At 54.5% G+C, this 14,270-nt stretch overlaps 1 protein-coding gene and 1 long non-coding RNA gene across 3 annotated transcripts; both read left to right on the forward strand.

The window, feature by feature from the left end:
- Positions 1-1,310: 1,310 nt before the first annotated feature.
- Positions 1,311-4,628, forward strand: LOC123626109. The gene is made up of 3 exons (XR_006730743.1): positions 1,311-1,850; positions 2,703-2,806; positions 4,612-4,628. It is a non-coding gene; the product is annotated as an uncharacterized LOC123626109 (long non-coding RNA).
- A 4,651-nt stretch (positions 4,629-9,279) lies between these two features.
- On the forward strand, positions 9,280-13,544 carry OGFOD2 (2-oxoglutarate and iron dependent oxygenase domain containing 2). Of its 2 annotated transcripts, none has more exons than XM_045534939.1 (7): positions 9,280-9,962; positions 10,390-10,446; positions 11,176-11,289; positions 11,384-11,483; positions 12,502-12,629; positions 12,861-13,118; positions 13,191-13,544. In XM_045534939.1, the coding sequence occupies exons 1-7, from the start codon at positions 9,831-9,833 to the stop codon at positions 13,452-13,454; spliced, it is 1,053 nt and encodes a 350-aa protein (XP_045390895.1). In that variant the 5' UTR covers positions 9,280-9,830; the 3' UTR covers positions 13,455-13,544. The 2 variants fall into 2 exon arrangements, with proteins under 2 accessions (XP_045390895.1, XP_045390896.1); XM_045534940.1 differs by having other exon boundaries at positions 9,906-10,248.
- The last annotated feature ends 726 nt before the right edge of the window (positions 13,545-14,270 follow it).

Genomic DNA, 14,270 nt, shown 5'->3' on the forward strand with positions numbered 1-14,270 from the left:
CTCAGTTCACCCCAACTTGGTGAGCTTTTTATCCCAAAGCGGGCCCAGCCTGGAAAGGCCTACTCTGCTCAATGAGCACCCATGAGCGAGATCCGCCCAGGGGAACAGTGGTGCTGTGGGGCCTCTGGAGGCAGGACGGGGTCGGGCTGGGTCTACACGGCTCCATCCTGACACTCATCCTTGCTAAGCCGACATCCTGCGCAGGGACCAGCCCTCACCCTGGGACTTGGGGAAGCTGTTTCAGGCAACTCCTGGCTGTAAGCAGGGAAAGCTGGGGATTGAGGCGCCCGTCCTACAATCCTCTTGTCACCTGGCCCCGCCCCATCTGGAAAAGGGTAATGGAGGCCACGCCACCTCCAGGGGAGGGGCAGAGGCAGGGAATCCTGCCAACCCTGCTAAAGCTCTCCCGATTAACCACGGGCCTGGGGAGCAGGCCTTGTTTAATGCAGGCTCAGAAATAAGGGAGGGGCCCCCGGGAACCCACAGGCCTAACTGCCAGGATGGATGCACGGGAGCAGCACCGGCCCATGGGTCCGCTGGGGAAACTGAGGGCAGGGGTTTGCCCAGGTCAGCAGGCCCAGCTCCCCCACCACCGGCTTCTGCCCCGGACGGGGCGCGCCACGGGCGGCTGGGAGCCCTCAGGGGACGCACCAGCCCGATCCCGGGGGACGACAGTCATCCCAGGACCCCCGCAACCTCCCGCCCCCGTTTTCCAAGAGGTGGCGGCACCTGAAGGGTTAAAAAAATGCAACATCTGCGCTGCGGGCGCGGAAAGGATGCTGCAGGGATGGGGGGCTGGGAGCTGCGGCTGCGGGCGCCGGGGTACGCGGGCCGGGGCCGGGAGGGCTCCATGGAGGCTCCAACCGAGACGCCTGCTCCCTCCGAGGCGGGGGTGCCCGACGCCCCCACTCCGTGCCCGGTTTGGCGCCCTGGCCGGGAAGGTCTCGGGCCGGGGGTCCCGAGCGCCGCGCCCTTACCTGTTACCTGGCACCAGGTGAGCTGTGGGAGGGGGCGCGCAGCGGGCTCGGGTCGTCGGGGACGCAGGCTCCGCGCAGCTCATTGCAGCCTGCGCCGGGCGCCGCGCTCGCTCCGCCGCTCCCGCCGCTCCCGCCGCTCCCGCCGCGCCTCCCCGCGCTGCGCCGCCGCAAGGTCGGAGCCGAGCCCGGCGGGCGCCCAGGCCGGCCGGCACGCGGGGCGGAGCCTCAGGACGGAGTGGGCGGGGCTTCGGGGAGGGGCGGGGTCTCCTGGGCGGTGGGCGGGACCTCTCTGACGGGGCGGGACCCCTGGGGGCGGAGCCAGAGCGAGCCGCCCGCTCGCCCGCGGCGAACCCCGCCCGGGTCTGGCCCGCCCGGACCTCCTCGCTCCTCGCCTGGAGGCCTCAGGCCCATCCGGAGGGGACAGAAACGGCCTCACCTGCCAGAGGACCTGCTCTTTAACGGGGCTTCTCCCCTGCGCCAGCCTGCCAGCCCAGGAGGGTGGGGGTTACGACCCTCATTCGTTCACTAATTCTTCCGTTCATTCAACCAACACACATTTACGCAGCGCCCGCTGTGTGCCACGTGCCGCTGTGAGCATGCCAGGTCCAACCGCGACAAAGATCCGCGCCCTCGGGGGCTGACATGTAGCGAGGGAGTCAGACCATACCTACAGCACATAAGCGAATTATGTCGTTGGAAGGGAATACATTTTATGGAGAAAATTAGAGCAGGGTAAGGGAATGGGGGGGGCAGCGACACGTGCCGAGTGATCGCCATTGCCAGCTGTGTGTGAGAGGACAGAAGACTCCCGCCTTCATGGAGTGAGGGAGACAGGACATCCGCAGGCACATACATAAGGCAATTCAGGTTCTGGTAAGTGCTGTAAAAGAATCAAACCAGGTAGGGGACGGAAAGTGGCATGGGGCTGCTTTAACTGGGAAGGCGGCTCTAAGAAAGGTGAAGGAGTGAGCCACGGGGCGATCTGGGGAAGGGTGTTCTGTTCTAGACTCTATTTTATCTTATTTATTTATGTGGGACAGAGTCTTGCTCTGTTGCCCGGTGTAGAGTGCAGTGGCATCAAACTAGCTCACTGCAACCTTACGCTCCTGGGCTCAAGCCATCCTCCTGCCTCAGCCTCCTGAGTAGCTGGGACTACAGCTGTGAACCACCGCACTCGCCCTGCTAATTTTTCTATTTTTAGTAAACATGGGGTCTCACTCTTGCTCAGGCTGGTCTTGAACTCCTGAGCTCAAGCGATCCTCCTGCCTCGGCCTCCCAGAATGCTGGGATTACAGGCGTGAGCACCTCGCCCAGCCAGGGGAAGAGTGTTCTAGGCTAAGGGAACTGCAAGTTCAAAGGCTCTGAGGTGGGAACTAACCTGACCGTTTGAGGAAGAGAAGGAGGTCAGCGTGGCCTGAACTGTGGGGAGTGGGTGGGGGCCGGAGGGATAGCAGGCAGGTGGGATGACATCTTCCCACTTCCCTCCATCCTTCAGACAGAAGCTTTTTGAAGTACTCCCTGAATTTAAAACATCCTTTGCTACTTGCATGGGACAGCTTCCTTGGAGGGGAATTTGGCAAAGTTCAGAATTTAAAACATTTTTTTTTTTTGACCCAGTAGGAGTTTCTTGCCCAGATAGAGTTGTGGAAGGGAGCTAAGGCACTAGCTTGAAGTTAGTTACTACAGTAGCTAAAGTCTGGAAATAACCTAAATACCCTTCCACAGGGAATTGGCCAAATGATTAGAGAGAATCCGTTCTACAGAATACTCAGAAGCAGGAGAAAAAGAAAAAAGAAAAAAATACATAGAAGACGCAAAGTTATATAAAGGTATGGAATGACCTCCTAAATGTATTGAGTAAAAACGAGAGAGAGAATAAAGTTGGACCATGTTACTGTTCATGTGAAAACAAGGGCAAATATTAATTGTACTTGAAGAGAATACTTTGGGTGGATTATTCAAAACGCTGGAGTAACTCAGGGCTGGGTCCACATCCATCCTCTGTCATTTTTGCTGTGTGACCTTGGGTAGGTGACTTTGCCTCTCTGAGCCTGTTTCTTGATCAGAGAAATGGGGGTAATAAAAATACCAACTGCATTGGGGTACTGTGACCTTCAGCAAAACTGAGCAAATGGGAACGAGGATTATTTTGGGGAAGGACGGGATGACTGAACATTTATGCACCTAATAGCACAGCAAAGAATATCAACACGAACTGTTAGAAACGTGAAACTGACAGAAACACGTGGGCCTCATCACATTTCTCCACATGAACCTGGCTTCCCAGTGATCAAGTTTGCAAGTTCTCCTGTTTCTCACACCTCTGTACCTTTGCATAGCTTGTCCCCTCTGCCAAGGATGGGCTTCTCGACTCCTGGCCAGTACATCTCTCTCAAATGAGATCCGGCCTACGCTTGCTGCTCTCAAAACTATCTTAGAATGCGAGCTTGGCAGGTGGGAAGGTAAGTGGCTGTGTCAGGTGCACTGCAGGAGGCTGTCGGCGTTGTGGGGCAAGGCGAGGCTAAGGGGAGTGGAGTGCAGGTGCGGTGGACATTGCGGCTGCCGTCCCCCGCTCTGTGGCAGCCACCCCACCCCCAGCCTGGTCACAGACACTGGTTCAGGCCAGCTTGGACTGAGAACCATTGTGGGAGTGACTGCTAATGAGTACAGTGTCTTTTGGGGTGAGGAATGTTCTAAAAATTGATTATGGTGACGGTTGTACAACTCTGTGAATATACTTAAAACCACTGAATTGTATGTATTCTTTATTTTTATTACTTTTTAATGTTTTTAGAGATGGGGGTCTCGCTATGTGCCCAGGCTGGCCTTGAACTCCTGGGCTCAAACGATCCTCCTGCCTCAGCTTCCTGAGTGGCTGGGACTACAGGTGTGCACCATCACACTGGGTGAATCATACATTTTAAATGGGTGAATTGTATGGTATGTGAGGTATATCTCAGTACAGCTATTATTTTAAAAAGAAGAGGAAGAAAAAGAAAAGAACCATTCTGTACGTTCCTCTCACCACAGGAATTCATTTAAGGAGGGTAAAGTTCAGGACTTTTGCTGGAAATTCTGGGATATGGATAACTCTCCCCCACATAGATGACAAATGAAGCAGCCCCAAAGACCTGGCAGTCACCCACTGGGGATCCAGGCTTAGAATGAAGTGGATTTACCACAGTAAATACGGCAATAAAAAGAAATAGAAGCCAGGCTGGGTGCGGAGGCTCACACCTGTAACCCTAGCACTCTGGGAGGCTGAGGCAGGAGGATCGCTTGAGGTCAGGAGTTCGAGGCCAGCCTGAGCAAGAGTGAGACCCCCCATCTCTACTAAAAATAGAAAAATGAGCCGGGTGTGGTGGCACATGCCTGTAGTCCCAGCTACTTGGGAGGCTGAGGCAGGAGGATCACTTAAGTCCAGGAGTTTGAGGTTGCCATGAGCTATGATGATGCCACTGCACTCTACCTGGGGCGACAGAGGGAGACTATGTCTCATAAATAAATAAATAAATAAATAATTTTAAAAAAAGAAAAGAAAAAGAAATAAAAGCCAGCCTTAGGGGTGTGTGTGTATATATATATATATATGTATGTATTTTTTTTCTCTTTCCCCCCAACCCCCCCAACCTAGACTTAGGTATAAATCTAATAATGTATGTACAAGATCTATATGAGGAAAACTACAAAACTCTGAGGAAAGGAATAAAAAAAGACTGAAATAGACAGATATACCATCTTGTCAACATGTCAGTTCTTCCCAACTTGATCTACGCATTCAGTGCAATCCCAATCGAAATCCCGGCAAGTTATTTTGTAATTATTGACAAACGGATTCTCGGGTTTAAAGAGCCAAACACCCAGAATAGCCGTCACAACATTGAAGCAAAAGAACAAAGTTGAGAGCTGACATTTCCTAATTTCAAAACTTACTATAAAGCTACAGTAATCATGACAGTGTGCTACTGGTAAAAGAAGAGACAGACAAATCAGTGGACCATGACAGACGCCCACAGGCACAGTCCACAGATCTTTGACGAAGGAGCAAAGGCCATGCAACCGAGACAAGACAGTGCTTTTCACAAACGGCGCTAGCACAGCTGGACAGCCACATGCAAAAAAAAAATGAATCTAGACACAGACTTTACACCCTTTAAAAAATTAACTCAACATGGGTCACAGACCTAAATGAAAATGCAAAACCATAAAACTTGAAGATAACATAGGAGAAAATCTTGATGACTGTGGGTTTGGTGATAACTTTTTATAATACGACACCAAGACACCATTCATGAAAGAAATAGCTGCTAAGCTGGACTTCATTAAATTTAAAATTTTCTGCTCGGTGAAAGACATCATCAAGAGAATAAAAGGACAAGCCAGAGACTGGGAGAAAATATTTGCAAAAGATATATCTCATAAGACCTTTATCTGAACTAGACAAAGAACTCTTAAAATGCAACAACAAGAAAACAAATGACCCAATTAAAAAATGGGCCTCATGCCTGTAATTCCATCATTTTGGGATGTCGAGGTGGGAGGATTGTTTGAGGCCTGCAGTTCAAGACCAGCCTGGGCAACATAGCCAGACCCCATCTCTAAAAAAAATTTTTTTTTAAATTAGCTGGGCGTGGTAGTGCTTGCCTGTACTCCCAGATACTTGGGAGGCTGAAGCAGGAGGATCACTTGAGCCCAGGAGTTGCAGGTTACAGTGAGCTATAATCCCACCACTGTACTCCAGCCTGGGCAACAGAACAAGATGTCTCTTTTAAAAAAAAAAAAAAAGAAGGCCAAAGACCTTAACAGACACCTCACTGAAGAAGACACACAGGTAGCAAATGCAAATGAGCATACGAAAAGACACTCCACATCTTATGTCATCAAGGACATGCAAGTTAAAACAGTGCGATACCACTACACACCTATTAGAATGGCCAAAATCAGGAACACTGACAACACTAAATGCTGCCAAAGATGTGGAGTGAAAGGAACTCTTAGTCACTGCTGGTGGGAATGCAAAATCATACAGCTACTTTGGAAGACAGTTTGACAGTTTCTTACAAAACTAAATATACTCTTATCACATGATCCAGCAATCACACTCCTTGGTATTTACCAAGAGGAGTTGAAAACTTGTGTCCACACAGAAACCTGTACATGGATGTTTATAGAAGCTTTATTCTATTGAATGTTCCCAACCCAAAGAAATGATAAATGATTGAGACGTGGAGATGCTACCTACCCTGATCAGATCACTGCACAGTACATGTATGGAAATGTCACTATATACCCCATGGATATGTACAAGTATAATTTTTCAATTAAACAAATAAAATTAAAACAACAAAGACGCTTTATTCATAATTGCCTAAACTTGGAGGCACCCAGGATGTCCTTCAGTAGGTGAATGGGTAAACTGTGGTACATCCAGATGATAGAATATTCGGAGCTAAAAAGAAAGCAGCTCTGCAGCCACGCAAAGACATGAAGCGACACTAGGTGCATACTATGAAGTTAGAGAAGCCAGTCTGAAAAGGCTGCGTACTGTATGATTCCAACTCTATGACATTCTGGAAAAGGCAAAACTATAGAGACAGTAAAAAGTGGTTGCCGGGGGTAGTGGAGAGGGAGAGATGAACGGGGGAGCACAGAGGCTATTGAGGGCAGTGAGACTGCTCTGTGTGATGCAGTAATGGCAGTCACATGTCATACACATTTGTCACAAACTAGAACATATAACTCCAAGAATGATCCCTAATGTAAACTATGGACTTTGGGTGACAGTGATGTGTCAATGTGGGTTCATTGGACATAACGGGAGCCTTCCGGTGCGGAACGTTGATGGTGGGGGAGGCTGTGTGTGTTGTGGGTGCCAAGGGACATATAGGAACCCTCTGTACTTGCCACTCAATTTTGCTGTGAACCGAAAACTGCCTTTAAAAGGAGTCTATTAAAAGTGGTTAAAATGGTGAATTTTATGTTATATATATTAAACCATAATAATAAAAAAAAAGAATGTCCACAGCAGCTTCATTCATAACATCTCCAAACTGGAAACAATGCAAATGCCTATGAGTTGGATAATGGGCCAGTGAATTACAGAATGTTCACGCAAGGGACACAGCGCAGCCACCAAAAAGAATGAACTGCTGCTCCACCTGACAGCACAGATGAATTTCAAGAGCATGACACTGAGTGAGAGAACCCAGATATGAAATGGTACATACTACACGATTTTATTTGTATCCAATTCAAGAACAGGCAGGACTAACCTTTCCTATTAGAAGTCAAAGTGGCGACTGCCCTCGGGAGGTGGGTAGTGGCTGTGAGGAGACACAGGGAGCCTTCCGTGGGGCTGGAATGTTCTGTTTTGGATCTGGTTACATGGCGTGTCCAGTTTGTGAAACTTCATCACATGGTATACTCATGATTTGTGCCCTTTTCTTGTCTGTGAGCTCTATGTCAGTGATCCCCAACATTTTTGGCACCAGGGACCGGTTTCATGGAAGACAATTTTTCCATGGACCTGGGGGGTGGGGCGGGGGGAGGCAGAGCCCAGGCGATAATTCGAGCAATGGGGAGCGGCTGTAAATACAGATGAAGCCTCTCACTCACCCGCCGCTCACCTCCTGCTGTGCGGCCCAGTTCCTAACAGGCCACAGACTGGTACTGGTCCATGGCCCAGGGCTTGGGGACGGCAGCTCTATGTGATCTTAAAAAGTATGTGCAAATATACACATATACATACATATACATATTTGTACATGTGTATACACATACATACAAATACAATATATACACACACATACAGTCCCGGAATCAGATAGAAGTATATTCTAATCCTGGAGTGTTCTAATTCTGGTTCTGCTACTCACTAGGTTTGTGACTCCAGACAGGTCCCTGTACCTCATTGAGCCTCGGTTTCCTCGTCTGTATAATGAGTAAAGGCGCACACCAGTGCTGGCTGGCAGCACACGTAGATTCAGTGCTTACTAGTAAATACTGTTCTTGCTGCTACTCCTTTTCATAACTAAGCCCAGTCAGAGGAGTTGGGGACACTGCCCGCAAGGAGGAGGGGCCCATGGGGAGGGCCAATCTAAACTGATAAGCAGAACCTGCTCATCTTGCAAACTGCTGCAAAGGCAGAAATCCAAGAGGGTGAGCTGCGGGTGGGGGTGAGGCGGTGGCCGGCTGGGGAGCAGGCCTGCCCTGGGCCTCCTGGCGGAGAAAAGCAGTGAGGGGTAAAGTACACCGAGCCCGGGAAATGGATCCTTTCCTGGAGAGCGGGGCCCTCACTATCGCTGGGCAATCAAGGCCACTGTAAAACTTTAAACACCTTCTCAGGCTGGGCAGCTCTGGGCTGGGGAGCTGGGAGCTTGAGGGAGGTGCAGGTAGGTCCCTGACGGTCATTCTCCTCCTTGCGGGAGCCTACTAGCTTCAGGAGGCTCAGGCTGGGCTCCAGCAGAGTCTGTGAGAAAATGCCAACAGACACAAAGAGAAAATCCAAAATCCCACGTAATCCCACCACTCGGGGAAATCCTGCGGTGGTGAACGGGGGAATTCAGAGGGCAGGAGGTTGGGTTCAAAACCCATGCCTGCTCCTCACTGCATGTGTGACCTGGGGCGGGCTACCGCACCTCTCAGAACCTCAGTTTCTCCATCAGTAATACGGGCTACCACTCCTCTCAGAAACCTCAGTTTCCCCATCAGTAACAGGGTTTACAACAGCACCTAGCTCAAAGGTTTGCCGCCGGAGGGAGGAAAAGAGAGAAGGTGGGTGGTGGATCCGTCATCACAGGTCCGGGTAGAGAGGCTCGGTCAACAGAGCTGCCATCTGTGGTAAAGGCTGGAGTCTTCCTTCCCACCTCCATCCCCGCACCACGTCGAGCCATGGAGGGGACGCTAGGGCAGAGATCAGGGATCAGGTCCAGGGGACACGACTTCCTCCCCTGCTTGGCGCCTCGGTTCTTCCATCTGAGCAATGGCGCTGCCGTCCGAGGTCTTTAGGGGCTTTGTGGACCTAGGCCTAAGGGGTACACGGCGGACAATGATGGTGACGCCGAGGCAGGGCCTCTGTGTGCTGAGATAGGTCTCCCCAAGATCGGGACGCAAGCCCTATAAGCCATTAACAACGTGGTCTCACACAGCTGCTGTGCCGAACTTGAACCTGGTCCGCACGAGAGGGTGTGGCTGCTGACAGACCACGCCCACCCACCCCCTTCCCGCACCTGGCCCCGCCCACCCGCAGTCATTTAGGAACGCCACCGGAAGTCACGCGAGACGGAGCGTTTTCGTGGAGACACTCACTGGGGCAATCTGCTGCATCGCCTGAGATCGTGGAGGAGGGGCCGGAAGCACCTGGCAGGGACGCGGGGTAAATGTCAAGTCCAAGCTCTTCCGCACAGAAACTGCACGATGCTAGCTGGCAGCCGGCGAGAACGAGGTCGGGCCTCAGAGCTCCGCTGTCCTCAGTCTTCCTCGCGGGGCCGGCTGGTTCTCCCACAGCTCTGTGCAGAAGCCGGGGCGCCGCTTAAGTAAAAGGCCTTGGGGTTCTGAGTCCCAACCGCCGCGTCCTGTGAAGACGGACTCAGCCCGACCGCCTATCGGGGAAGTGGGGCCGTTAGTCCCCGCCTCACGGGTGGGGAAATCGCGAGGAGGGACGAGAGCGCTGCGAGCCGGGGAGCATCATTTTCCTCCGCGGACCGTTTGTTTTCTGGCCAGAAGCGTCTTCCTTCTTTTCTGTTCTTGGGAATTTAGAGCGGCCCCTTGGCCACTGGGGCCGTACCTCCCGCGGCTGGGGGCGTACCCGGAAGTGCCTCTACGGAAGCCGGCCGGAAGGCGCGGCGCTTTACCATGGCGACGGCCGGAGCGTCCCCGCGCTTCTACCGCTGCGCCTGCTTCTGCTCCGAGAACCTGTATGTGGCGCGCTACGGGCTGCACCTGCGCTTCCGGGGCGAAGAGCAGCTGCGCCGGGACTACGGCCCGGTGAGCGGCCGCTCTTGGCTCCCCCGATTAGTGGGCGGAGTGGAGGGACCTTAGTCCCCAAGGTTGTCTGCTTTGCCCGCGGCGCGCTCTGCATGCTCGGATACGGCAAGAATGACTTAATCTCTCCGTGCCTCAGTTTCCTCACTCTAAACGGGGGTAATAGATCTCCTTAGTGAGGATGTCGTGAGGACGGAACGAATGGACATCTGCAGAGTGCCCAGGGCAGGGCCCTGTTGTGGGAGCCTGAGAGCAATCGGGAAGGGAACGCTGCTCCGTGCTTACCGAGGTTATCACAGTGCATCCTCTGAATGGTCCTGTGAGGTCGAGGCTCTCCTCTCCACTTTAAGGAGGGGAAACTGAGGCCTACAGACGTTAAGGGACTTGCCCAAGGTCACGCAGTCATGCTCACTGGTCTTTCTGCTCCCAGATCCTGCGCAGCCGAGGCTGTGTCAGCACCAAGGACTTCCAGGAGCTGCTGGCAGAGGTAACGCTCCCCTGCACCCTGCGCAGCCTAGCCCTGCCTGTTTCGATTTCTGTCAGCAGTTTGAGGGGTCTCTTAGCCTCAGGCCTGTCAGTCCCTGATCCCTTGCCCCCTTCCTGCCCCCTCACCTGGGTCTTGCACCGGAAGGAGGGAGAAAGTGGGAAATGCCAAGTGGTCTATGCCATGCTCTTCTTAACAGCTGTGAGTTAGGCACAACCTTCACCCCCACTTTGGGTCAAGAAACTGAGGCTCAGAGAGGGGAGTCACTTGCCCGAGGTTTCTCAGCAGGCAGAGCTGAGCCATCAGCCAGGCCCTGGGCTCTTCATACCTCTCCACTGCCCGCTCAGGCCGGTGCCAGGGCTGCCGCTGCTCCGCTCTGACCTTCTCCCCAAACCGAGCCTCCCAGGAAAGTCCTCGGCAGCCTCAGGACTTGACTGTGACTCTGTTCCTCTCTCCAGGTGGGCCTGGCTGGTTGAGGTACCTCCAGGGGTTCTCACTGCAGCCACGCTGAGGCTGGAGCAGCCCAAAATGGAGGGGCTCACTTCTAGAAGTCTTCTTTAGCCAACAGCTTGGCACTTGCAGTTGACTGTGATAGATTCAGGAGTGTAGGGAGGCAGACTTGGCTTCCAGCCTGAGCCCTGCCCTGCCCTTCCCGGGCCTCAGTTTCTTCATCTGTACGATGGCCTCGGGGGATGGGCGGCCCACCTGGTAACCGAGCCCTGTGCCACCCAGCTCCAGCAGGAGGTGGAGCGACGGCGGCGGCTGGGGCAGGAGTCCGCTGCTAGGAAAGCCCTCATCGCAAGCTCCTACCACCCGGCACGGCCCGAGGTCTACAACTCGCTGCAGGTACCAGTCAGGGAGCTTGAGGCGGCTACTGGCAGAGGCGACGGCATCAGGCCTGGGGGCTGCCTGCCTCACCACTGGTGTGTGCTGCCCCCAGGATGCAGCTCTGGCTCCCGAGTTTCTGGCCGTGGCTCAGTATACCACATCCCCGGGTGCAGACCTCAAGGGCCTTCTCCAGCGGCTGGAGACAGTGTCAGGTGAGGTCTTGGCCCCGTGGCCTGGCAGGATGGGTGGGGGGGAGCCTGGCATACCTGGGTGTGGGAGACTGGGGTCCCTCCAGCCACCATCTGTCTCCAAAAACCAAACCAGCAGGAGCTGGAAGGGCCAGGGGTATCAACCTGCCAGGAGCAGGGCGTCTGTATTCATTCATTCATTCACTCATCCAACAAATAGAAGGTGTTTCTATCAGGTGTGTGGCAGCTGGCACACTCAAACAGGGCTGATTAAAGAGCCTACTGAAGGGACATTTGAGACGGGTGTGGGCAGGATTAAGAAATTGGCAAGGAATGCTCTGTTGGGGGGCTAAGGTGGAATGAACCCCCTCTCAGCCTGAGGGTACCCTCCTCATTGCCTCCCACTCCCCAGCAGTTGAGACTGTGCTGAGGCTGTTTGTCTGGGGCAGGGGCCAGGCTACAAGGTGGCCGTGTTAGGGGCACACCAGCCCTGTACCCTGGGCATTGGTGCATCTGCCATAAAATGTTTAGGTTTCCATTCTCAGCCTGGCTTCTCCCCTCAGGGCCCGGCAAGGAAGAGCAGCCCCTCTTGGCCTTCCTGTGTGGGGAACAGAGGCTCCCAGAGATGCTTCTGGGTTGGGGTGCAGACTTTGGAGGCTTGCCAGGGGGAAGGGGGTGCAGAGAGAGCCTGATGTTGGCCCTATGGTCCCGGTTGGGCTCTGTCACTGGCCTGCTAGATGTCCCTGGGCTAGTCCCTTCCCTTCTTGGGCCTCAGGACCCACATGTGAGTTCTGGAGGCCAGCCCTGTGGGCATCGTGGAGTCAGGGGAGAGGCTCCAGGGCCAAGCAGGGAGCACGTGACATGGCCTCCCCTGCTTCTCACATGTCACATGTAATCATCACAGGAGCTCTGAGAGGGGAGCGCCCTCCTTATCCCCATGGTACACATGAGGAAACTGAGGCCGGGGGGAAGTGAAAAGACAGACCTGAGTTCCCACAGCTCACAAGGAGATTGAAACCCAGGCCTGTCCCTCCCTCTGCAGAGGAGAAGCGCATCTATCGGGTGCCTGTGTTCACGGCCCCATTCTGCCAGGCCCTGCTGGAGGAGCTGGACCACTTCGAGCAGTCGGACATGCCCAAGGGAAGGCCTAACACCATGAACAACTATGGGGTGGGTGAGGCCTGGCCCAGTGGGCACGAGGAGGGTGGCTGGGGTCAGGGAGCTGCGTCCAGGTGCTGCAGACGAGCTGTGTGCTCCGCCTGTGAAATGAGATCATGGTAGCAACACTGTGAAGTGGGACAAGGCACCCGGCACCGTCCTTAGCACATGCTGAGGAACTCCCTGGGCTGCAGGGCGGGGCCCCCCCCAGTCTCCCTGCTGACCTCAGGGATCTTCTCCCAGGTGCTGCTATACGAGCTGGGGCTGGATGAGCCTCTGGTGACGCCGCTGCGGGAGCGCTTCCTGCAGCCGCTGATGGCCCTGCTGTACCCAGACTGCGGCGGGGGCCAGCTTGACAGCCACCGTGCCTTCGTGGTCAAGTATGCACCGGGCCAGGACCGTGAGCTGGGCTGCCACTATGATAATGCCGAGCTCACCCTCAACGTGGCCCTGGGCAAGGCCTTTACAGGGGGTGCCCTCTATTTCGGGGGCTTCTTCCAGGTGAGTGTGTGACCCATGGGGCCGGGCCTGGGGCAGCCGTGGGTGCCCAGGCCTGAGCCCTACCATCCACAGGCACCTGCAGCCCAAACGGAGCCCCTGGAGGTAGAGCACGTGGTGGGCCAGGGTGTCCTGCACCGAGGTGGCCAGCTGCATGGTGCCCGGCCCCTGGGCACCGGTGAGCGCTGGAACCTGGTCATCTGGCTCCGGGCCTCTGCTGTGCGCAACCGCCTCTGTCCCATGTGCTGCCGCGAACCTGACCTGGTGGACGACGAGGGCTTTGGGGATGGCTTCACCCGAGAGGAGCCTGCCACGGTGGACGTGTGTGCACTGACCTGAGCCTGGTTCCACCCTGTGTGGGAGAGGGCGTGGCAGATGAGGGCAGAAATAAACTCCCCGCAGGCCACTGCACTTGTTGGTTCAAAAGGACATGCTGGCTTCTGGGTCATTCTTTGGCCAGACAGACTGGCTTAGCTGAGGTTTGTTGGAGGCAGAGTGTGATACGGAGCTTCATGGAGAGCACAGCCTTAAGGGAGTGAGGGAAACAGAGGGCAGGGAGCCACTGGACACAGACGTGGCTGCAGAGGAGAGAATCAAATGTGCCAACATTTATAAAGTGTTTTATAACAGCTCTCTGTTTGCTGCTGTCGTTATTGTTGAAGAGTTTGCAACTTGGCGGTCCCAAGATTGGATGACAAGCACAGCCATGCTTTCTTTAGGTTACACGATTGAAAATCAGGGGGTTTCCGTATTGAAATCCTGCATTCTGGTTTCCCTGGGAAGGTGGGAACACCAGGCCGCATTCCCACATTGCAAAGATCAGCCGGAGCGGAGTCGCAGAGTCACACTCTAGACAGGCCTGTGCTCCACTCCCTCATTCATTGTCAAGATGTCTGTGGCCCCTTACCGCCACTTGAGTTTGCGACCTCTGTATCACTGGGTGGGGACGTCGGAAAGACCCGGGCGTCTCAGCCTGGAGCTCACAGTCTGGTGGAGCGGACAGGTCCGCAGACAAGCCTGGGAAGCGAGCGGCGCGCAGGAGGGTCGCCTTCTTCCCTGGGCGTGGAGGTGGCCGGTGCTGCGGGCGCGCGCCCAAAGGGCGGTCTTGGGAGAGGGTGCAGCTTCGGCAACACAGGCCTGAGGGGCCAGAGAGCG

This window comes from Lemur catta, chromosome 21 (genome assembly GCF_020740605.2).
Source record: "Lemur catta isolate mLemCat1 chromosome 21, mLemCat1.pri, whole genome shotgun sequence".
Classification (NCBI taxonomy): domain Eukaryota; kingdom Metazoa; phylum Chordata; class Mammalia; order Primates; family Lemuridae; genus Lemur; species Lemur catta.

What these genes read in the sequence shown, in the direction of transcription:
- OGFOD2 (XM_045534939.1), top strand. Translation starts at nt 9,831, where the DNA reads ATGGCGACGGCCGGAGCGTCCCCGCGCTTCTACCGCTGCGCCTGCTTC. An exon ending in TCCAGGAGCTGCTGGCAGAG is followed by an intron (nt 10,447 to 11,175) that starts GTAACGCTCCCC and finishes TGTGCCACCCAG; the next exon opens with CTCCAGCAGGAGGTGGAGCG. An exon ending in ATTTCGGGGGCTTCTTCCAG is followed by an intron (nt 13,119 to 13,190) that starts GTGAGTGTGTGA and finishes TACCATCCACAG; the next exon opens with GCACCTGCAGCCCAAACGGA.